The sequence below is a fragment of the Pristiophorus japonicus genome, chromosome 7 (assembly GCF_044704955.1).
Source record: "Pristiophorus japonicus isolate sPriJap1 chromosome 7, sPriJap1.hap1, whole genome shotgun sequence".
NCBI classification, from domain to species: domain Eukaryota; kingdom Metazoa; phylum Chordata; class Chondrichthyes; family Pristiophoridae; genus Pristiophorus; species Pristiophorus japonicus.
In genome coordinates this window covers 104,785,262-104,809,976 of record NC_091983.1, presented here as the reverse complement: position 1 = coordinate 104,809,976, position 24,715 = coordinate 104,785,262, and the positions used below count along the sequence as shown (strand labels likewise).

Below are 24,715 nucleotides of genomic sequence, written 5' to 3'. Positions count from 1 at the left end.
GAGCATGGAGGTCTTACTGCAGTTGTACAGTGCTTTAGTGAGGCCTCATCTGGAATATTGTGTTCACTTTTGGTCTCCTAATCTGAGGAAGAACGTTCTTGCTATTGAGGGAGTGCAGCAAAGATTAATCACACTGATTCCCGGGATGGCAGGACTGACATATGAGGAGAGACTGGATCGACTGGGCCTGTATTCACTGGAGTTTAGAAGAATGAGAGGGGATCTCATAGAAACATATGAAATTCTGACGGGACTGGACAGGTTAGATGCAGAAAGAATGTTCCCGATGTTGGGGAAGTTCAGAACCAGGGGACATAGTCTAAGGATAAGGGGTAAGCCATTTAGGATTGAGATGAGGAGAAACTTCTTCACTCAGAGTTGTTAACCTGTGGAATTCCCTACCGTAGAGAGTTGTTGATGCTAGTTCATTGGATATTCAGGAGAGAGTTAGATATGGTCCTTATGGCTAAAGGGATCAAGGGATATGGAGAGAAAGCAGGAAAGGGGTATTAAGGTGAATGATCAGCCATGATCTTATTGAATGGTGGTGCAGGCTCGAAGGGCCGAATGGCCTACTCCTGCACCTATTTTCTATGTTTCTATGTTTCTATGTTGATAATTGATGCGTAGGATCAGCACAATGCTTGTATTATCACCTGTAACTAATCATTTATTACAGCTTCTACGTGAATTCTATGTGAGTATATTGAGAGTTTAGAACAACTGTGATAACCAATCGCAGCATTGCTATGTCTATCATATTTGTCATTAAACAAGATAATGCTGGAAATTCAGCAGCTTGGTACACAGATTTACTCAACCATCATCATCATCATCATCATAGGCAGTCCCTCGGAATCGAGGAAGACTTGCTTCCACTCCTGAAGTGAGTTCTTTGGTGGCTGTACAGTCCAATACGGGAGCCACAGAGTCTGTCACAGGTTGGACAGATAATCGTTGAGAGAAGTGGTGGGTGGGACTGGTTTGCCGCCCGCTCTTTCCGCTGCTTGCGCATGATTTCTGCATGCTCTCGGCGTTGAGACTCGAGGTGCTCAGCGCCCTCCCGGATGCACTTCCTCCACTTAGGGCGGTCTTTGGCCAGGGACTCCCAGGTGTCAGTGGGGATATTGCACTTTATCAGGGAGACTTTGAGGGTGCCTTGTAACGTTTCCGCTGCCCACCTTTGGCTCGTTTGCCGTGAAGGAGCTCCAAATAGAGCACTTGCTTTGGGAGTCTTGTGTCTGGCATGCGAACTATGTGGCCTGCCCAGCGCAGCTGATCAAGTGTGGTCAGTGCTTCAATGCTGGGGATGCTGGCCTGGACGAGGACACTGATGTTGGTGCGTCTGTCCCCCCAGGGGATTTGTTGGATCTTGCGGAGACATCGTTGGTGATATTTTTCCAGTGACTTGAGGTTTCTACTGTACATGGTCCATGTCTCTAAGCCATGCAGGAAAGCGGGTATTACTACAGCCCTGAAGACCATGAGCTTGGTGGCAGTTTTGAGGGCCTTGTCTTCAAACATTCTTTTCCTCAGGCAGCCGAAGGCTGCACAGGCGCACTGGAGGCAGTGTTGGATCTCGTCGTCGATGCCTGCTCTTGTTGATGGAAGGCTCCCAAGATATGGGAAATGGTCCACGGTGTCTAGGGCCGCGCCATATATCTTGATGACTGGGGGGCAGTGCTGTGCGGCGAGGATCTTTGTCTTACAGATGTTTAGCGTAATGTCCATGCTCCTCAACCATCTTCTTCCTGTGGCCAAGGAACTCCTCCCGGAGTCACAGTGCAGATTTTGTCTCCTACAGAGCACAGCGCAACAGCTACAGGGAAAATGCAGGGAACAGCACCAGCCCTTGTACGTGGCCGCCTTCGACCTTACTCAACCACTAACTCCGTGTGTATGTCGGGTGGGTGGGGAATAAATTATTTAATTTCAATAGCCACATACCTATCAAACAAAATCATTTTCATTACAATCCCATACAATTTTAATTGGGCTGAAATTAAATTTATTTGCTTATTTATTGTTGAGATTGCATTTCATTCCTTTTGTGATAGAATTCCTACCAAACCAATTAGGCCTATTCAGTATATACACTTCCAGTTATTTTGAACATCTGGTGCTGTGATATCTATGGGGAGCAAAGGTGTCAGCTTTTTTTTAGACGAATGGCATTCTAACAAAGGCACAGCTGTTCTTTATTTCTCTGTGCTCCCTGTCAATATCGAATCTGTAAGCTCATATAAAAAGCACAGTGGTTAATTTGTTATTGCAAGCAACCTGGTGCCACGTAATTCAGTTGGATATGTTTAAACTCTTCCCCCAGGATCATTGTTACTTTTAATAGCTTAACCGAAAGGAAGTACTAACTGGTCAGGATTGCTGGAAAATAATGGGTCTGAATTCACGGCCCCTACGCACGAGTACGAGATGCACACGCGCTCGTAGGGGTCTGCAAGTTCTGGGTATAGGCCTACACTGCGCATGCACCTAAACCCAGAACTTGCGATCTATCAAGAATCCTCGGGACAGATCGTACAAATCTAAATATTTGCTCAACTTCTGCCGAGCGAATGCCCGTGAAATTCTTGCGCCTGATAAAATCAGGCGTAAGGCCACTTTTATCAGCGAAAACTTGAAGGACAGAAAAAAAAAATTTTTCCAATAATTTAAACAGTTAAAAACTTGTGAAATAAAGTATTCAAAAAATTTAATTTTAATTTGAAATAATTAATTCATTCCAGTTTGATTAATTTTAAATATGTTGGGCTAGAAATGTGGCAAGGTTGCGCCCATTTATCACCATGGTGAAGCTGAAAAAGTAAATTATTTTGGCACTAAATGAGACACACAAAATTTACCGCCCGGATGGAAAATTATGCAGCGGTTTTGCACCAGCACTAAAAATAATCGCCCACCCGTTTTTTTAGCCATTTTTATGAAGTCAATTGGTGTGCAACGCCACGCTATCGCCGGAGGTGGAAAATTCACCGATATTGTCATTTTTATCGCCAACCAAAACGCGCCCGAAAAAATAGTCTTTCTAGGTCGGATCCAGGAAACACTCGTGCTAACGGTGCCATCTTGAAAAACTGAGCAGAAGTTCATTGCATAAAAGGATTTGGAAGGAATGTTGCTTTTTACAAACTGAGTTTTATGTGAGTTCATAGTTTATTTTTAAGGATACTTAAGGACATTTCAAAGAATGGGGGCTATAATTTCTCTGCCATCATTCCTGACTGCTTTTTCTATGCAGCATCGAGCTGGAAGAAGGCTTACACAAGAGCATTTTGAGCGTAATCAAAGAGCCCACAGACGTATGGGGAGGAGGCCTTACCCCACCACGAGTTTACAGGGAACAGAGCTCATACCTGCAGCTGTCTGAGGCACAGTACGTTCGAAGGCTGCAATTCCGAAAAGAGGTGGTCACAGAGATATTCTAGGCAGACCTACAGCGTACCAGCGGCAACAGGACTGCACTGTCCGTCGAGGTGAAGGTGACTGTGGCACTTGCCTTCTATGCCTCCGGCTTCTTTCAGGCATCAGCTGGGGACATATGCTCCATCCTGCAGTACGCTACACATCGCTGCATCCGCCAGGTGACTACTGCACTGTATACATGCAGGATGGACTTTATAAGGTTCCCAATGACCTTCGAGGCACAGAATAAGAGGGCTATAGGTTTTGCACGAATTGCTGGCTTCCCCAAGGTTCAGGACGCCATTGACTGTATGTGTACGCACATCGCCCTGCAAGCATCTTTAGAGAATCCAGAGGTTTACCAAAACCGAAAGGGATTCCATTCCCTGAACGTACAGATCGTCTGCAACCATACTCAGTGCATCATGGCAGTAAATGCCCAATTTCCAGGGAGCATCCATGATGCTTTCATCTTGCTTGAGAGCAGTATCTCATACCTGTTCTAGTGTCAGCCACAAGGCCAGAGCTGGATGCTGGGGACAAAGGTTGTGGCCTCGCCACCTGGCTCATGACCCCCCCCACCTCCGGAACCCTCAGACACAAGCCGACCATCGCTATATTGACAGCCATATAGCCACACGCAACATTATCGAAAAGACAATTGAAGTGCTCAAGCAGCACTTCTGATGCATGGACACTGGAGGCTCCCTGTAATGCTCCCCTCAGCAGGTCTCTGAGTTCATTGTGGTGTGCTGCATGCTACACAACTTAGCCATCGTGAGGGGACAGGATTTGCCACTGGGGACTGCAGGACCACCTCAGGAGAGAGGGGAGGAGGAGGTCGAGGGCTCTGGCAATGAACCCATCTCAAACCCCAACCCCCACCACAGGGGAGGCCTCTTGGAACTTTCGCCACTGCAAAGGCCTTGCGTCAGCAGCTCATAATTCATCGCTTTGCTTGAACAGTGAACGGCACATTTCACCATTGACTGGCCACTGTATCCCACCATGTTGACTATTCCCCCTCTTATTCTGCAAATGAAACACTACACAGGAATGGTTAAGGTGAACAAAATAATGTATTTAACATACAGTAACTTGAATAAGATTTATTAAACATTGTAAACGTAATTTGCAAACTGGAATAACATTCATTAAACATTATGGTGAACTTTTAATAACTTAACAGAATTAAGAAACTTTAAAAAACTTTTAGAAAATAGCAACAACAAAACAATGAAAGAACAACCCCTGCACTGAACGTCTGTTACCTGCGGCCCCTCCTGCCCCTCTTCCCCCCCCCCCCCCCCCCAGCCCTCTCGCACCATGACCCTACCCGTGGTAGACGTCGTGCAGCAACGCAGCCAGAGTCCTGCTCTAAAAGGGGGATAGACAATGGCATGTGTGGATTCCTGGTGAAGCTCAGGGTATGGAAGGCCTGGCTTCTGAGTGGCAAGGCTCTTGTTCGGCCTCACCATTCACAGGTGATGTGGGTCTGGGTGCTGTGACACTAGGGACTGCAGTGCCAAAGGTCGAGACCATCAATTGGGCGTGGGCTTTGACAGCCATGACAACTGAGACATGCCCTCCATCGTGTCCATGGATAGTGCCGCAATGCTTTCAGGAAAAGCACCCAAGACCTCCAGGAGCTGTCGGCTGAGCTGGACGCTCTCCCTGGCCAGTCCCACCATGTCCAGGTGTGCATCTGCCTCTCTATCAGCCGACTGGCTTTGCCGACTCACCCTCCAGAGAGATGGCATACACAATTCAACCCTGGGAGTGCGTGGCTGCACGCCATTTGGACCCGGAGCCTTGGATTGGCCAAAGCCTGAGAATGTGTCATCCTGGTCAGAGCTACTGCCCGCAGGTAAAAGAGGTGTCGATTGCATCGGACCCTCCCGCCGCCCCGGAGTAGCTTCCTGAGTTTCCTCCTCCCGTGGACATTCCTCATCCTCGGTGTCTTCGTGGTCCCCCTCCTCCACCCCGACACGATGGGCTGAGGTGGGGGCTTCCATTGGCGGGTGTGGCGCCTCCTCATCTGGAAATAGAAAACAACAGATGAGTGGTTAGCAGCAGGGGAGGGGACAGGGTGACACGAGGAAGGTCACATAACACAGGCTCATTTGAAGGATCGGCACTACTGCATTATATGTAGCCCACAGACACTGCATCACATTGCCCCAACCCTAGCCCACAGACACTGCATCACATTGCCCCAACCCTAGCCCACAGACACTGCATCACATTGCCCCAACCCTAGCCCACAGACACTGCATCACATTGCCCCAACCCTAGCCCACAGACACTGCATCACATTGCCCCAACCCTAGCCCACAGACACTGCATCACATTGCCCCAACCCTAGCCCACAGACACTGCATCACATTGCCCCAACCCTAGCCCACAGACACTGCATCACATTGCCCCAACCCTAGCCCACAGACACTGCATCACATTGCCCCAACCCTAGCCCACAGACACTGCATCACATTGCCCCAACCCTAGCCCACAGACACTGCATCACATTGCCCCAACCCTAGCCCACAGACACTGCATCACATTGCCCCAACCCTAGCCCACAGACACTACATCACATTGCCCCTACCCTAGCCCACAGACACAGCATCATATTGCCCCAACCCTAGCCCACAGACACTGCATCACATTGCCCCAACCCTAGCCCACAGACACTGCATCACATTGCCCCTACCCTAGCCCACAGACACTGCATCACATTGCCCCTACCCTAGCCCACAGACACAGCATCACATTGCCCCAACCCTAGCCCACAGACACTGCATCACATTGCCCCTACCCTAGCCCACAGACACAGCATCACATTGCCCCAACCCTAGCCCACAGACACTACATCACATTGCCCCAACCCTAGCCCACAGACACAGCATCACATTGCCCCAACCCTAGCCCACAGACACTACATCACATTGCCCCAACCCTAGCCCACAGACACTGCATCACATTGCCCCTACCCTAGCCCACAGACACAGCATCACATTGCCCCAACCCTAGCCCACAGACACTACATCACATTGCCCCAACTCTAGCCCACAGACACAGCATCACATTGCCCCAACCCTAGCCCACAGACACAGCATCACATTGCCCCAACCCTAGCCCACAGACACTGCATCACATTGCCCCAACCCAGCCCAGGGATTTTGCAGGACTTACCCTCAGTTTTGAACAGGGGCTCAGCATCCCCACGGGTAGCTGACCTCCCTGAGGCACCGATCATAGCTGCCACGCGCTCCTCCAAGTCCGTCAATGGCAGTGTCTCAGGTGAACCGCCGCCTGTGCGCCGCTGCTCCTAACGGTTGTGCGACAACTTTCCCAGCAAAGGTGACAATGGGAATGGTTACCAGAGCACCCTTCTTCTCTTGTGGCAGACACAGATAGCCACCAAAGCACTTTATACCATACTGTGTGCATTTAATACAGTCCTCTGTTTAATGGCCTGGTAGTTGCACGTGGTTCATGACGAAGACATCAAAGTGCAGAAACACCTTTTAAGATGTCAAAAAGCAGTCTTACTAATGTGTAACCATCATTCTTGGCAAATAAGCCTACCTATACCAACGTGTGTCAGATTTAAAATTTAAGTAATGAACAAGTGCATGAATAAAAATATTACTTACTCTGACGACCCTGCAATGGTCATTAAACTTTTTACAACATTGTTGATGGTACCTCTTGATATTATTGACTGAGGAAATCTCCTCAGCCATTCTGATCCACAATCGTCTTCGCACAGCTGGGCCCAGCACCCCACCTATTAAATTCCCCCATCTGGTTTGCACAGCTGCAATCAGGGCCTCGTTTGCCTCATAACTAAACTTTTGGGCTCTCTGCGTGCTGGAGTCCCCTTCCATCGAGGCTGCTTGGTCTGTAAAAAAATACCTGATTCAGCCCTGGATGTACTGCGCATGTGCGGGCGCACTCTGACAACTGACCAGAATCGTGGGAAGAAGAAAAAAATCGGAGAAGGTCCAGTTTTTTTTCGATCGCAAATTTCAGCTCCGGCGCACAAATTCACACATGCAAGGCCTGATTTAGCGCTATCGCTATTGCTGGTCAACGTTTGGTGAAATTTGCGATGCCAGTGTTAGAGCTACCCTGGTGCTAAAACAAATACCACCATGATTATCGCCCAAAAACGGGAGAAATCGCTAAAACCCGAATTTCTAGACCGTGATGTGTTTTTAAAAATTATTTTAAGGGTGTATTTTTTTGGGTATTCCCATTTATGCTTATGATGATTCCGTACGTATGGAACTTACCACAAATAGCAATGGGAATACCCCTACGTTGGTTGGGCCGGCCCATGTGACCACAGTGATGCTTGCAAAACACCTGCGCTCCTGGGATTCGGGGCCTCTATGCAGGCCTATGAGTAGAGGCCCAGGACCACAAGTCTCCAGACCACCAGGTAAGTCCACAGATTTTTTTCAGGTCGGAGGCTTTTTTAGGTTTAAGACCCTAAGCCTCCGACTGCAATTTCTGTACCAATGTATTTTTAAGAATACAGAATTCTTTGTCCTGTTCAGTATTTATAAGATACGTAGGCTACAGTAAAACTAGAGCAGTGTGGTGCTTTGATAGCGCCACACTCTGGGTTAAGCATAGATATTACCTACCAGTTGCAGAGCTCTGCTGTGTTGCTGTTCATTTACATCAAGAGTTTGGACTAACTGATGGAGGTTGTTATTTTGTTACCCTGTGGATGAAAATAATTAGGACTAAAACACAGCTGTTGTGGAGGAACATACAGATAAATTTACCCTTCTAATTTGGAAGGCCAACAATTTGGACCCTCCTCATCCAAATGCAGTTCATAGGATTACATAGGATATACGGTACAGCAACAGGCCATTTGGCCCAACCAGTCCATGCTCCACTCGAGTCTCCTCCTATCTTTCCTCCTCTAAATCTATCAGCATAACCCTCTATTCCCTTCTCCCTCATTTGCTTGTCTAGCCTCCCCTTAAATGCATCTATACTATTTGCTTCAACTGCTCCCCATGGTAGCGAGTTCCACATTCTCACCACTCTCTGGGTAAAACATTTTCTTCTGAATTCCCTATTGAATTCTCCATCAACTAGAGAATTGATGGTCTCTAGTTATGCTCTTCCCCAAAAGTGGAACCACTCTCTGTATCCACTCTATCAAAATCTTTCATAATTTTAAAGGTACTAAAGGCTGATTGTTGGTTGGGAAAGAGCCACCCTCTGTACTTTGATACCCTAATACATGTAATAGATCAAGAGGAGCAAAAGAAAAGGCCATAAAAGTTGCAAAGTGTATTCCAATACCGACTATCTTAGGAAGAAATTATAACAGATATCTGGACTAGAGGTATTGATCCAAACACAGGAGCAGGATTATTGTTTCGAAAAACAATTATTTTTGTGCTTTGATTAACCCACTTACATAAAATTACTTGTGTACTACTTTAACAAAGTCTGTTTTAAGTGGATTAACAACTGAATTAAGCTGGTGTACGGAGGAATTTTACACCAGCGTGTTAACCAGTGAACTGAGAGCACTGCTCAGTGGAATTTCAATCCCATTGAGAATAAACATGTACAATATATTCATTTGGGACTACAAGCCCATCCTTTTTTTAGTCTGCTTGAATGATGCCATTGCCATATAAATGACTTGCAGCTGGCATGGTCCTACTCATGACTAGAGCACTGCCTTTTTATGATTTGAAGCCTAGATTTTCTGATATGGACCTAGTTTATAATAAGAAACAAGTTTTGCAGTATCATAAAAGGAAGTGTGCTCTTTACACATAATATTTCAAGGTTTATCGTTATTTGCAGCTCCAGGTGCAAATTAAGACATGTGCAGGAAGTCATCATCATCATAGGCAGTCCCTTGGAATTGACGAAGACTTGCTTCCACTCCTGAAGTGAGCTCTTAGGTGGCTGAACAGTCCAATACGAGAACTACAGACTCTGTCACAGGTGGGACAGATAGTCATTGAGGGAAGGGTTGGGTGGGACTGGTTGGCCGCACGCTCTTTCCGCTGCCTGTGCTTGTTTTCTGCAAGTTCTCGGCGTTGAGACCCGAGGTGCTCAGCGCCTTCCCGGATGCACTTCCTGCACTTAAGGCGGCCTTTGGCCAGGGACTCCCAGGTGTCAGTGGGGATGTTGCACTTTATCAGGGAGGCTTTGAGGGTGTCCTTGTAACGTTTCCTCTGCCCACCTTTGGCTCGTTTGCCGTGAAGGAGTTCCGAGTAGAGCGCTTGCTTTGGGAGCCTTGTGTCAGGGGTGTGGTCAGTGCTTCAATGCTGGGAATATTGGCCTGGTCGAGGACGCTAATGTTGGTGCGTTTGTCCTCTCAGGGGATTTGTAGGATCTTGCGGAGACATGGTTGGTGATATTTCTCCAGCGACTTGAGGTGTCTACTGTATATGGTCCGTGTCTCTGAGCCATACAGGAGGGCGGGTATTACTACAGCCCTGTACACCATTAGCTTGGTGGCAGTTTTGAGGGCCTGGTCTTCAAACACTCTTTTCCTCAGGTGGCTGAAGGCTGCACTGGCGCACTGGAGGCGGTGTTGGATCTCGTCGTCAATGCCTGCTCTTGCTGATAAGATGCTCCCGAGGTATGGGAAATGGTCCACATGTCCAGGGCCGCGCCGTGGATCATGATGACTGGGGGGGCAGTGCTGTGCAGCGAGGACAGGCTGGTGGAGGACCTTTGTCTTATGGATGTTTAGCGTAAGGGCCATGCTTTCGTACCCCTCAGTAAATACATCAACTGTGTCCAGGAATTCAGCCTCTGTATGTAGGCAGATGCAGGCTGTAAAGTCCTGTCCCCTCAGTACAGATTCACACGAGGCATGTAGTGAAGTCAAGGTCACTCTGGACCTGCACCTTTATTTCACAGCTCTGGAATGCTGCACTTGCCTGAGACCTGTCCTTATATACCTGTCTCTTGCAAGTGCACCCCTGGTGGTAAGGTATGCTGGTGGTTACAGGTCGTATCTTATTACAGTCATGTATAGCATGTTAGGATACAGTTATATATAATAATGTAAGATACATGACACAGGCGTCATCCGCGTACTGTAGCAGGACAACAGAAGTTGGGGTGGAACTGGCCTGGAGACAGCTAAGGTTGAACAGGTTCCCGCTGGTTCTGCATTTTAGTTCCAGTCCAGCAGGGATCTTGTTGACTGTGAGGTAGAGCATAGCTGCGAGGAAGATTGAGAAGAGGGTTGGGGCGATGACGCAGCCCTGTTTGACCCCGGTCCGGACGTGGATTGGGTCTGTAATGGACCCGTTGGTAAGGATCATGGCCTGTATGTTGTCGTGGAGCAGGCGGAGAATGGTGACGAGCTTTTGGGGGCATCCAAAACAAAGGAGGACGCTCCATAGACCCTCGCAGTTCACAGTGTCAAAAGCCTTTGTAAGGTGGAAGAAGACCATGTATAAGGGCTGGTTCCGTTCCCTGCATTTTTCCTGCAACTGTCGCGCTGCAAAAATCATGTTCATTGTGCCCCGTAGGAGACGAAATCCGCACTGTAACTCCAGGAGGAGCTCCTCGGCCACAGGGAGAAGACGGCTGAGGAGGACTCTAGCGATAACTTTCCCAGTGGCTGATAGCGGGGAGATTCCTCTGTAGTTGCCGCAGTCGGACTTGTCCCCTTTTTTAAAGATGGTCGCGATCACTGCATCTCTCAGATCTCCCGGCATGCTTTCCTCCCTCCAGATGAGAGAGATGAGGTCATGTATTCGCGCCAACGGTGCCTCTCCGCCATACTTTAGTGCCTCAGCAGGGATTCCATCTGCTCCCGTAGCCTTGTTTTTAAGCTGTATTATGGCTTTTTCTACCTCATGCAGTGTTGGGGTCTTACTGAGGTGGTGGCATGTGGCATGCTGCGGGATGGAGTTGAGAACACTCAGGTCAAAGGCAGAGTCTCGATCGAGGAGATCTTCGAAGTGCTCCTTCTAGCGGGCCCTCACCGCCTCGGTGTCCTTGATGACTGTTTCCCCATTCTTGGCCAGCAGTGGAGTGGGGCCTTGGGTATTTGGACTATAGGTGGCCTTGACTGCGATGAAGAATCCTCGCACATCATGGCTGTCGGCTAGCTGCTGTATCTCCCTGAGCTTTCTCCATCCATCACCTGTTCTTTAGGTCCCGGGTTTTTTGTTGGACCTGAGCCTTGAGCCATCTGTAATGCTGCTTTGCTGCTCCCGAGTTGGGTTGTTGTTTAAGGCTCAGAAATGCCCTGCGCTTGCGATCTATTAGCTCTTGGATCTCCTGATCAGGAAGTACCCTAGTGGTGGGAGGGGAAAATTTCAGCTAAGTGTATTATAAAGGGTGGGGTGTCATAATAGGACAATGACATTTGGAAAACCTCTTGGGTAAGCACAAAAGGCATCTTAGCCAATTAGCAACCTTTACCAAGGCTGAAGAGGGAGATGACCAAGAAGTGATGGAAACCCAAGGTGCAGGCATGAGTTTGCATGCAAGTGATGGCGAAGACCAGCTCCTGCTTCCCTGTTTGAGTGCTGAAATACAAGGGGTCTGCCCCTTCTGTGCCACACCACTGCAGCATCCCTATGGGTCAGCATGCCTGCAAGGAAGTGATGCTGGGTAGCAGTCAGGCCACAGCTGACTGCTACTGTCACTGGGTATGCCAACCCTATGCTACATGGTAGCTGTAAGTGTCCTTGTATCTGGCTGTTTGTTGACCTGGTCCATGTGAAAGTAGTTTCTCCAGTCATTACCAGGTAGGTCTGCCAGTGCCTGCAGATATGGTTACTGGCAGCTTGGAGGGTGCGGCCAATCAGCGTGCTAGCTAATTATTACCCTGGCATTGTTTTATTCAATGAAAGTCTGTCATGCATTCAGTGACATGTGGATGGGTGCAAGGAAGCGTCCGGCATTAGTCAGTCGGGTGTTCACATATCTTAGTGGTGTCACCGGGTCTGTTGTCCTAGCTTTGTTTTTGGAATAAGGCTCTCTGCCTTGATTAATTGTTTGCCAAAATTAAATATGTTCATCTGTGTCTGCAGAAATGGATGTGCATGTGAGCATGGAGCACCTCTCTTGCAGTGTGATCTTGCTGGAATCCCTTCATTGATGCTCCTCTGCTTCTTCCAAATACCTCAGATAGGGGAGTCCTGTTGGGAAACCCACTGGTGCCAGTAATTGTGCTGGAGGAAAAGAAAAATAGAATAATTAAAATAAATTATTTGTATTTATATAAGCACCTTTCACAAACTAAGGATGTCCAAATCTCTCCACAGCCAATTAAATATGTTTTGAAGTGTAGTCACTGTTGTAATGTAGGAAACGTAACAGCCAATTTGCACATAGGAAGGTCCCACAAACAGCAATGTGATAATGACCAGGTATTCTGTTTTAGTAAAGTCGTTTGAGGAATAAATATTGGCCAGGACACCAGGGAGAACTCCCCTGTTCCTCATGGGATCTTTTACATGAATGTCTCATCTGAAAGTTTATCACAAAGACTCATAAAAATATAAATGCCAACAGAAAAATACCAGAAAAAAAATGAAAATGGTTCAGAAATGACAAGTGCACTTTTCTTAAAATTATTGGGTCCTACTCCAGATTCTCCTCATACTTACCGTAATCTAGCAAACCTGGATGCCATTTAACATGGGTTAATTAAGAGTAGAGATCCTGTACACCCAAATGTCGGGAAGTGACGATGCTGAAAATAAATAATGTGAAAACTGTTTGTTTCCTCTTGTACATATTGTAGGCAGTATAATCAAGTGCTTTTCATTTCTCCTACAGGCTGGCATTGATGGAGAGAGTATCGGTAATTGCCCCTTTTCTCAGCGACTCTTCATGATTCTGTGGCTGAAAGGTGTTGTGTTCAATGTCACAACAGTTGACCTGAAGAGGTAAGGGACTAAAGATCATTAGATCAACACATGTTGTTCACAAACCACACACACTTAATAAGAAAGTGTAAATATTTATATAGGGATTACTCGAGGATTTTAAAAAAAATATCTCTGTAGCTGTCTCTTGTTGCTTCCTGCTCTCTAATTTTCTCTCTCTCCCTCTCTCTCTCTCTCTCCACCTTTCTCTTTGTCATCTACTATTTATATATCTCCTGCTAATCTCGTTCATCCACCCCCCCAACCCCCTCCAACCCCCCGCCACACACACACTTTCACATCACTATTGGTGACAGGGCTATCAGTTGCCCGAGTCCTGGAATCCTGCCCTCTGGAATTCTTCAGCTCCACTTTTCTTACCTCTTTTAAAATTGTCCTCAAAATCCATCTCTTCAGCTAAGCATTTGGTCACCTGTCTTAATTTCTCCTTTTCTGGCTTGGTGTTCTTCCAAATACTGGAACACTGGCGTGAAATTGCATAGGTAAAAGCTGTGAGGCGGGCCTTCCTGCACCAGGCACAGAGGTCCCACCCCACCAGATAAATGGGATTAACGCTCCAAGAGGAAGTGGAGCGCAAAATCTCGTGCTCCACTTCCTCCCTGGAGCGGATCCAGGGCGCCAACCAATATGAATTTTCCAGCGCTACATGGAGAGGCACATGGTGCTGGTGGGAATACGGGCCCTTCCCTTCCATTAAAGGGGATCAACACACTGCCGACTCTGCAGGATAGAGAAGGGGCTACTGATGGAGCACTAGGGAGTGGGGTACCGTGGCATCAGCCCAGCACAGAAGCGGGGTGCCAAGCTGCAGCATCGCGGCACGGACCCCGCGATCTGAAGTTCAGAAGGCTGCAACTGGTAAGTCAGCTATTTAAGAAATTTTCAGCAGCCTAAAGCTCGTTACGCACCCCACGAAGCTGTCACAGACATCGCCAGTGGCAGCCTCACTGGGTGCTGTCGAATTTTTGCTCTGGGGTGAAAACGGGTCGCTGTGCATGATGATGGTGTTGCCGGAGCAGGGACCTGGGGCGCTACCGAAATTCCGCGTGTGTCAGTAGGGGCTCCACGCCTGGGAGAAATGTCGTTTGCTCCCCATTAGAATTTTTCCCCTTAATCTGTGATGTTGTCTCTCTCTCTCTCTCTCTCTTCCAGTATGGTCCTCACATACCTTCTCCTTGTCATCTCTGAGAAGCAGTCATCCTGGTTGATGTTGTTTTCTTTTCGTGGGCAATGGGTGCCGAGGGCATTGTTAGACCCCCTCAATCAAATGATGCAGAAATTAGAGGATAAACACTAAACTCCACTCCTTGAAGGCTTACACAATAAGGGGGGATTTCCCTAGGGGGGTCAGCGGGCACGATCGGTGGTGAGTCGAGAGGGAAAATGTTTTATTTTGACAATGGGTCAACCCGTCGCAATGCACCTTTCCCAAATGTCAGGTCTGTAAGCTCTGAGCAGACACAACACGCAGCGGCGGGGGAGGAAATTCAAGTCATTATGACCTTGTTAACAGGGGATTAAAAACTATTTTCAGCTCACCTTCAAAGTTTACCAGGTTGCCCACCGGGCCCATGCTGCTCGGAGATCACATTAGGTAAGCAGGACAGAGGTTGACTGGCCATGGAACCATCTCATTATGTGACAGCTGAAAATATGCGATAAAAGCTCACATCTTATAGCTGTTCACTTTCCAAGCTCAGAAGCTATTGCTTAGTGCATTGGAAGACAGATTGAGTTTTATGCAGGTTGCAGGTTTGGAGCAAACTCTCTATCCAGTGTCACCTCATTGGAACAACCTCTCTCACCATTGACAGATCTCAAGTTCACCTGCCATCTATTACATCAGATTTGGTACGGTTTATACTGTCTCACCTTGGTCCTCAGAATCATACCACAATCAGCCCCAACATCAGCCGCACCAACAACAATACCAACCTTCTCTGCAATAACTGATGCTGCATAGGACAGAGGGCATCAGCACCCGACCACATTGTTGCCCGGAACGCCTTACTATGGCCAGATTTACTTCACTTGACGCTGTACACCCTGGCTGCCACATGATGCTCCAGGTTGTTACCACCCCACACCAGCAGCATAAAGCATTCCTACAATGACCAAGCCATTCCTTTCACACTCATCAACACTGTGGTGGATATTGTTATGCCTCACCATTCACTGCAACTCACTAAGCCACTTCCAAAGGTTCACACATCTGTCCAAGAATGCAAAGTGTTGAAAATAAAGATTTTAATGTTTGACAGCACTTTAACAGAAACTTTACATGAACGTTGGCTAAAACGCACAAGTGCCTATCCTTATGTGTTGTTAATTGGTATGATTGGACTAGGATGAGGGTGAGCGTGAGGGGTGACTGGTGAGATGGGGTTGTGATAATATAGATGGAGAGGATAGGTGGAGGTGCAAGGTAAGTTGGTGTGAGTAAGGATGTGCAGGGGTAGAGTAGGGATATGATGAGTGGCACAGCAGGATGAGGTTGCGCGTGGGTTTGCAGTAATGTTTTGTGATCTACTGAGATCATTGAATGGTTTGCGCCACTGCAGCCAGATTCTCCTGATGTCATCCCTGCTTGTGACCTTCTGTGCAATGTGCAATCAGGTTGTGTTGATCTGGAGAGGTCTTTTCTGCCCATTGTAAGGGAAGAGAGCCTCCCTGTGTGCTGTGACTCCCTCCATAAGCATAAGGAGGGAGTCATGGGAGAGCCTAGGTGCCGCCATGCACCTGTGTGCAGTGCTTGTCAGTGTTTGCAGCACTTCAATGCTGTAGAACACTGACAGCACAACTGTCAAAATTAATTTGCGTATGTTCCTTTGAAGGAAGTCATCAGACCCGCTCCCTTCAATTGGCCGGCAAGCGAGCTGGATGGGATTAACAAGCCTAAACAGGTGAAAAATAATTTTGGACAGCGGGCTGGAGCCGGCAGCGAAGCTGGCACCCGCCCCCGACGTCGCCCACCACAGACCCGCCGGGGTTGGTAAAATCCAACCCCAAGAGCGAAACTGTCCATTCTTTCAGTTTCTCAGTTTAGTATTTTCTCCTTTCTTTATTGGTGTTTCAACACTACATTAATCTGTATTTTGTTTTGTTTCTCACCTGCATCTTTTCTCCAGTTTCTCTCCTATCTCCCCTCATGCCTTCTCTGAGTTCATCTTGTCCATGAGACCCAGCTCCTGCTCCCTTGATCCTATTCCCACTAAACTGCTGACCACCCAACTTCCCTTCCTGGCCCCCCATGTTAGCTGATATTGAAATGTTATTTATATTTATAGATATATATTTATATAGATCTATTTATTTATATATAGTTATAGATATATAGAAATCCATTGCCTAGGTTAGGGAACAGAGTCTGTCATTCCTGTGAATTTTCAATTTTTTTTGATTACTCTCTGTGAAGTGCCTTGGGATGTTTTTCTATATAAGGACACTATATAAATGTAAGTTGTTGTTGGATCCAAATAGCACCGCCTCTGTGTGTTTGTTTGTTTGACTGAAAAATATCACCCAGATAAGAGGTTATTCGCACCATTTGACTAAAGAAAACAATGTTTGTCCTTGTTAATACCCTCTTTCACCACAAACATTGCACAATGCAAACATTACTTTTCACTGACAGTAATTCGATCAGATGAATCTTCATTTTTTTTTCTGCAGCTTCCACCAAGCTCACTCACCAACTGGAGAGGGTTTTTTCACCAAACTATCTCATTGAATAGAGGAAAGAACATTTGGTCTTGTGAAAATCCATTCAATTTTAACTTCTATTTGTTTTATTTGATTTCAAATGTCATGAAATTCGGTGTTACTGTTAAAATAATCAGTGTCATCATTCGAAATCCTCCTGCAAATGAATAGCAGTTGAAAATAATATCCAATCAGAATGCCGTGTGTTTGAATCTCGGGGCAGGGTATCACTCGGGCTGTCTCAAGTCAGTTGAGTGACCTCATCAGTTCTCCAATGGGTAGCTGACTGGAATGCTGCATAGTAGTGTGAGGTATTCCTTTTTAATGAGAAGTGGCATCTTTCTGCTAAAACCACCCCTTTCATCAACAATCATGGGGTGACATTAATCAGAATTGGGTGGAATTCAGCAGCAGTATAGTTCCACCTTTCCGGAGATGCACGACATGTGTAGAGGAGAAAATTCTTTACTATTGGAAGTAATTTTAATTGTAAATATCTAAAGGGTTTTTAAATTAATATTCATGCTTTTTATGTCAGATTGGTTAAACATGTCACATTTTTTTCCTCAACTTCTGAAAATCAGGATGAAATTATTTTGCCATCCTTGTCCAAAAGGTTCCTCCTTATCATTTTCCAATAATCGGCTGGATATTGTAGAATTTTATCAATTGATTTACTTAAAAAAAAAATCTTTGCACTTGCTGACAAAACCAAAATATGTTTATATGGGCCTGAGCCCCATTCACTTTAGAAAACTTGGAAACCATGCATGTAGCATTAAAACAGTCCAGAACTGATTTTCCTGCCATATTATTGATTTATTTATATCCTAAAGTTGCAGTTATTGATTCATTTTATTATTTCTTTATAGAAAACCAGCTGATCTACATAACCTAGCTCCTGGTACTCACCCTCCATTTCTGACCTTTAATGGGGAGGTCAAGACAGATGTCAACAAAATTGAAGAATTCTTGGAGGAGACACTGGGTCCGCCAAAGTAAGTCCCATTGTCTTGAATAAACCTGATTCCCTGTTTGCTTTACAGGGTTGTCTCCAAAGGCAAGAACATGGTCAGAGGTAACCCTCTAAAATAAATAGCAGCAGCAGCAGTGCTACCAGAAGCGCTAATAATTCCCTTAGCAGGTGATTTTATCGAGTGTCACCAAACTCTGAGTGCTTTTTGTGACAAAATTAAAGAGTGGCCCCACTTGGGCTGGACCCACCATTTTGGTTCTGATCACAGGCAGGCAAACTGACTTTTCAGCTGAGTCACTGCACGAGGTAGAAAAAGCCATAAGACAGCTTAAGAACAACAAGGCTACGGGAGCTAAAGTATGGCGGAGAGGCACTGTTGGCATGAATACATGACCACATATCTCTCATCTGGAGGGAGGAGAGCATGCCAGGAGATCTCAGAGATGCAGTGATCGTGACCATCTTTAAAAAAGGGGACAAGTCCGACTGCGGCAACTACAGAGGAATCTCCCTGCTATCAGCCACTGGGAAAGTTGTCGCTAGAGTCCTCCTCAACCACCTTCTTTCTGTGGTTGAGGAGATCCTCCCGGAGTCACAGTGCAGTTTTCGTCCCCTACGGGGCATAACAGTCATGATTTTTGCAGCACCACAGCTGCAGGGAACAGCGCCAGCCCTTATACATGGCCTTCTTTGACCTTACAAAGGCCTTTGACACTGTCAACCGCGAGTGTCTATGGAGTGTCCTCTTCCGTTTCGGATGCCCACAAAAGTTCGTCAACATACTCCGCCTGCTCCATGCTGACATGCAGGCCGTGATCCATTATAGACTCAATCCATGTCCGGACCGGGGTCAAACAGGGCTGCGTCATCGCCCCAACCTTCTCAGTCTTCCTCGCTACCATGCTCCACCTCACAGTCAACAAGCTCCCCGCTGGAGTGGACCTAAACTACAGAACCAGTGGGAACCTGTTCAACCTGCGCCATCTCTGTAAAGTCCTTACTCTACAGTATGAAACCAGACGAGGCACATTCTGTGGACAAGATCACTCTGTGACCTTAACTCTTTATTCACAGGACTCCAAAGACGATGACCCTGCGTGGGACGTCCCTTTTTATACCTGTGGCTTCAGGTAAAGGGTGTCTCCCACAAGTTCACCCCTTGTGGTCAAGGTGTGCATCTAGGTTGAGTGTACACAGTAATACAGTGGTGTTACATTGTGGTTACATACATGACATCACCTCCCCCCCTCCCCCCAAAGTCTTATTGGGATCATAGGTTTAGTCTTTCAGGTGGTCTACGCTCCCTCATGGAGCGCCGCAGTTGAGGCTCTGGTTGTTGGACACTGATGTGAGTGTCTGTCACCTGTGGCGATTCCGGCCTGTCCGGGCTGACCGCAGGGACTGTGCATTCTTCTGATTGCTCTTGTTGCTCGTTCATTGGCGGTGTTGTGAGCTTCATCTCATGGTCTTCTTCAGGTTCCTCCGTGCCGATGCTGAACCTTTTTTTTACTTGGTCCAGATGCTTATGGCATATCTGACCATTGTTGAGTTTTACCACGATGACCCTATTCCCCTCTTTGTCAATTACAGTGCCCTCAAACCATTTGGGCCCCATGGCGTGATTGAGGATTATTTCTATATTTATTTCTATACATCTCCCCCTCGAATTGCGGTCATGGTACTCGTTTTGTGACTTGCGCTTGCCCTCAACTATGTCAGTCAGGACTGGATGAATGAGGGACAACTGAGATTTGAGTGTCCGTTTCATTAGTAGCTCTGCGGGTGGGACCCCTGTGAGCAAGTGCGGTCAGGATCTAAAGGCAGGAGACGTGATAGGCGGCATTGTAGGGAGGGTCCTTGAATCCTGAGCATACTTTGCTTAATGATTTGGACCGCACGTTCCGCTTGGCCATCGGAGGCCGGCTTGAACGGCACAGTCCTGACGTGGTTGATGCCATTGCCCGACATAAACTCTCGGAATTCGTAACTTGTGAAACATGGGCCATTATTACTAACCAAGATGTCCGTCAAGCCATGGGTTGCAAAGATCGCACGTAGGCTTTCCACGGTGGTGGATGACGTGCATGAATTCAGAATGATGCATTCGATCCATTTCGAGTACGCATCTACCACAATAAGGAACATCTTACCCATGAACGGGCCCGCGTAGTCAACATGAATGCATGACCATGGCCTGATGGGCCAGGGCCACGGGCTGAGCGGGGTCTCCCTGGGAGCATTACCCAGCTGGGCACACGTCGTGCAACTGCGAACACAGTGTTCCAGGTCTAAATCAATTCCCGGCCACCACACATGTGACCGGGCAATGGTCTTCATCAGCACAATGCCTGGGTGCTCGCTGTGGAGTTCCCTGATGAATGCCTCCCTGCTCTTCTGGGGCATAACTACCCAGCTGCCCCATAGTAGGCAGTCGGCTTGGATGAAGAGCTCATCCATCCGTCTGTGGAACAGTCTGACCTCCTCAGGGCATGCTCCGTGTGCGGGCGCCCAATCCCCAGTCAGGACACATTTCTTAATCAGTGATAGGAGGGGATCTCTGTTTGTTCAGATTTTGATCTGGCGGGCTGTGATGGGGGAGCCTGCGCTGTCAAAGGCATCGACAGCCATGACCATCTCAGCGCTTTGCTCCGCTGACCCCTCAGTGGTGGCCCGTGGAAGCCTGCTGAGCGCATTAGCACAATTTTCAGTGCCGGGCTGGTGCCAGATGGAGTAGTCATAAGCAGCCAGCGTGAGGGCCCATCGCTATATCCGAGCTGATGCGTTGGCATTGATAGCCTTGCTGTCTGACAACAGGGATGTTAATGGCTTGTGGTCCATCTCTAATTCAAACTTCCTACCAAAGAGGTACTGATGCATTTTTTTTTTACACCATAGACACATGCAAGCTATTCCTTCTCGACCATCCCTTATCCCCGTTCTGCTTGAGAGAGCGACCTGGAGGCATAAGCCACAGGTTGTAGTTGACCCTTAGCATTGCCCTGTTGCAACATGCACCCAACCCCATAGGACGATGCATCACGTCAGAACCAATTTTTTTACAGGGGTCATACAGGGTCAACAACTTGTTTGAACAAAGTAGGTTTCGCGTCCGATCAAAAGCCCGTTCCTGACAGTTCCCCCAAAACCAATCGCAACCCTTACGCAGGAGCACGTTTAGCGGCTCCAACAACGTGCTCAAGTTCGGCAGAAAGTTCCCGCAGTAGTTCAACAGTCCCAGGCATGAACGCAACTCCAATGTGTTGCAGCGCCTGGGTGCTCGTCGAATCGCCTCTGTTTTGGATTCGGTGGGTTGAATCCCATCTGCAGCAACCCACCTGCCCAGAAACTCAACCTCAGGAGCTAAGAACACACATTTAGACTTCGAGTCACAGGCCTACCCGGTCCAGTCGGCGTAGCACCTCCTCCAGGTTGTGGAGGTGTTCCTCGGTGTCTCGACCCGTGATGAGGATGTCGTCCTGGAATACGATCGTTCCTGGAATGGTTTTAAGCAGGCTTTCCATGTTTCGTTGAAAAATCACGGCCGCTGATCGAATGCCAAATGGGCACCTGTTATAAACGAACAGTCCCTTGTGCGTGGTGATGGTGGTCAGTAGTTTAGATTCGTCGGCCAGTTCCTGGGTCATATAGGCTGAAATGAGGTCCAACTTGGTAAACAGCTTGCCGCCTGCCAGCGTGGCGAAGAGGTCATCCGCTCTCGGGAGCGGGTATTGATCTTGTAGGGACACCCGATTGATGGTGGCCTTGTAGTCGCCACAGATCCTGACCGAGCCATCCGCTTTTAGGACGGGAACGATGGGGCTCGCCCAGTCGCTGAATTCAACAGGCGAGATGATGCCCTCTCTCGACAGCAGGTCCAATTCGCTCTCGATCTTTTCCCACATCATATACGCCACATGGACCCGCTGAACCTCGGCGTCCATTGATTTGCCCCAAACGTCATCCTGCCTCAAAGAACCCTCTTCTGGTCCATCCGCCTCATATATTCGTCTGGTTGCAGACTTCCTGCACATTCGAGCTAAGTGGAACTGAGATTGCAGTTCCTGCAGACAAACTGTTGAAATTTGCAAGATCTGAGTGTTTTCCCCCACACCTCCAGCATGAGTTAAAGTTTCCATTGTTGGGAACAAAGGGATTATGGCCAGGCATTCCGCGCTGACTGTCCCCTTGACTGCTCTTAAATACCCTTTTAGTGGGTGTCAATGGCCCCATCCCGGGCCGCATTGTCCACTGTGATGGCGTGAATGTCCGTTCAGCCTGCCATTGTCTCTGTCTCTGTTGAAGTCCTATTCTGGGGTCTATTGCTGCCTGGGGAGTGTCAGACTGCCCCTGCCTGCCTGCGGGGCTCTGAGTCGCATTGATGATGTTGACTCCCTGATCCATCGCCGCGTTAGAGGCAGAATTGCGCGCGTATATTATTTTCGTCTCTTCCTCTCCCGCCATGAAAGTTTGAGCCATCAATGCCGCCGCTTCCAAGGTCAAGTCCTTGGTCTCAATTAATTTGTGGAAAATTCCCGCATGACCGATGCCCTTGATAAAGAAGTCTCTTAGCATCTCCCCCCTGCAGGCGTCTGTGAACTTACAGAGGCTGGCCAAATGCCGGAGGTCCGCTACGAAGTCCGGTATGCTCTGTCCTTCACGACGTTGGTGGGTGTAGAATCTGTGTCGGGCCATATGTATGCTACTCGCCGGTTTGAGGTGCTCACCGATCAATTTGCTAAGTTCTTCAAAGGTTTTGTCCGCCGGCTTTTCGGGTGCTAGTAAGTCCTTCATGAGCGCGTAAGTCTTTGATCCACAGCTGGTCAAAATATGAGCCCTTCGCTTGTCAGCCGCTGCATTCCCCCAGCCATTCTTTCGTAATGAAGCTTTGTTGAAGCCTCTCGACAAAATCGTCCCAGTCTTCCCCAACACAGTTCCGTTCCTCTGTGCTACCGGTGGCCATTCTCGTGGGCCGTGAATTCCCGTTTCTCGTCGCCAATGTAAAGTCCTTGCTCTACAGCATGAAACCACACGAGGCTCATTCTGGAGACAAGGTCACTCTGTGACCTGAACTCTTTATTCACAGGACTCCAAAGACGATGACCCTGCGTGGGACCTCCCTTTTTATAGCTGTGTGATCAGGTAAGGAGTGTCTCCCACAAGTTCGCCCCTTGTGGTCAAGGTGTGCATCTAGGTTGAGTGTATACAGTAATACAGTGGTGTTACATTGTGATTACATACATGACGGTCTCCATGCCAGGTCCAAGACCATCCCAAACTCTGTCGTCGAGCTACAGTACGAGGATGACGCCTGCGTCTGCGCACATACAGAGGCTGAATTCCAGGACAAAGTCGACATATGTACTGAGGCGTACGAACGCATGGGCCTTACGCTAAACATCCATAAGACAAATGTCCTCTACCAGCCTGTCCTCGCTGCACAGCACTACCCCCCCCAGTCATCGAGATCCACGGCGCAACCCTGGACAACGTGGACCATTTCCCATACCTCGGGAGCCTCTTATCAACAAGAGCAGACCTTGATGTGGAGATTCAACCTCGCCTCCAGTGTGCCAGTGCAGCCTTCGGCCACCTGAGGAAAAGAGTGGTCGAAGACGAGGCCCTCAAATCTACCAGCAAGCTCATGGTCTACAGGGCTGTAGTTATACCCACCCTCCTGTATGGCTCAGAGACATGGACCATGTACAATAGACTTCTCAAATCGTTGGAGAAATACCACCAATGATGTATCCGCAAGATCCTGCAAATCCCCTGGGAGGACAGACGCACCAACAATTAGCATCCTCGACCAGGCCAACATCCCCAGCAGTGAAGCACTGACCACACTTGATCAGCTTCGTTGGGCAGGCCACATTGTCCGCATGCCAGACACGAGACTCCCAAAGCAAGCGCTCTACTCTGAACTCCTTCACGGCAAACGAGCTAAAGGTGGGCAGCGAAAATGTTACAAGGACATCCTCAAAGCCTCCCTGATAAAGTGCAACATCCCCACCGACACCTGGGAGCCCCTGACCAAAGACCGCCTCAAGATTCAACTATGCATCCGGGAGGGCGCTGAGCACCTCGAGTCTCATCGCTGAGAGTATGCAGAAATCAAGCGCAGGCAGCGGAAAGAACATGCGGCAAATCTGTCCACCCTCCCTTACTCTCAACGACTATCTGTCCCACCCATGACGGAGACTGTGGCTCTTGTATTGGACTGTTCAGCCACCTACTGCACAAGATAAAAGTTCAAGGGATTGGGAGTAATATATTAGCATGATTAGAGGATTGGCTTAGTAACAGAGAACAGAGAGTCGGAATAAATGGTTCATTCTCTGATTGGCAACCAGTAACTAGTGGGGTGCCGCAGAGATCAGTGCTAGGAACCCAACTATTTACAACCTGTTATGTATGTAAACATTGTAACTGTGTAAGACTTGCTACCAGAGGCACAACTGTTGGAGGTCCATGGGTCAACTGCACACCTCGTGCAAGAAAGTATAAAAGGTTGTCTGCTATGCTGTTTAGGTACTCTGGAGTTGTATTAAAGCGACTAAGGTCACATCAGTTTTAGCTCACAGTACTCAGTCTTGTGGAGTTCTTCCATACTTAACACAATCTATATTAACGACTTGGAAGAAGGGACTGAGTGTAACGTAGCCAAGTTTGCTGACGATACAAAGATGGGAGGAAAAGCAATGTG

General features: G+C 47.9%; 1 protein-coding gene across 3 annotated transcripts in view; it reads left to right on the top strand.

Annotated features, from left to right (window-relative positions):
• Window positions 1–24,715, top strand: part of LOC139267224 (chloride intracellular channel protein 5-like) — a 237,950-nt gene that overhangs the window by 177,196 nt on the left and 36,039 nt on the right. For 2 of the 3 annotated variants that reach the window (XM_070885201.1, XM_070885202.1), the window contains exons 2-3: window positions 13,225–13,334; window positions 17,909–18,034. In XM_070885201.1, coding sequence (XP_070741302.1) covers window positions 13,225–13,334; window positions 17,909–18,034 — 236 coding nt within the window. Of the gene's footprint in view, window positions 1–3,514; window positions 3,600–13,224; window positions 13,335–17,908; window positions 18,035–24,715 lie in introns of those variants that run through there. The other variant, XM_070885204.1, reaches the window with a different exon arrangement.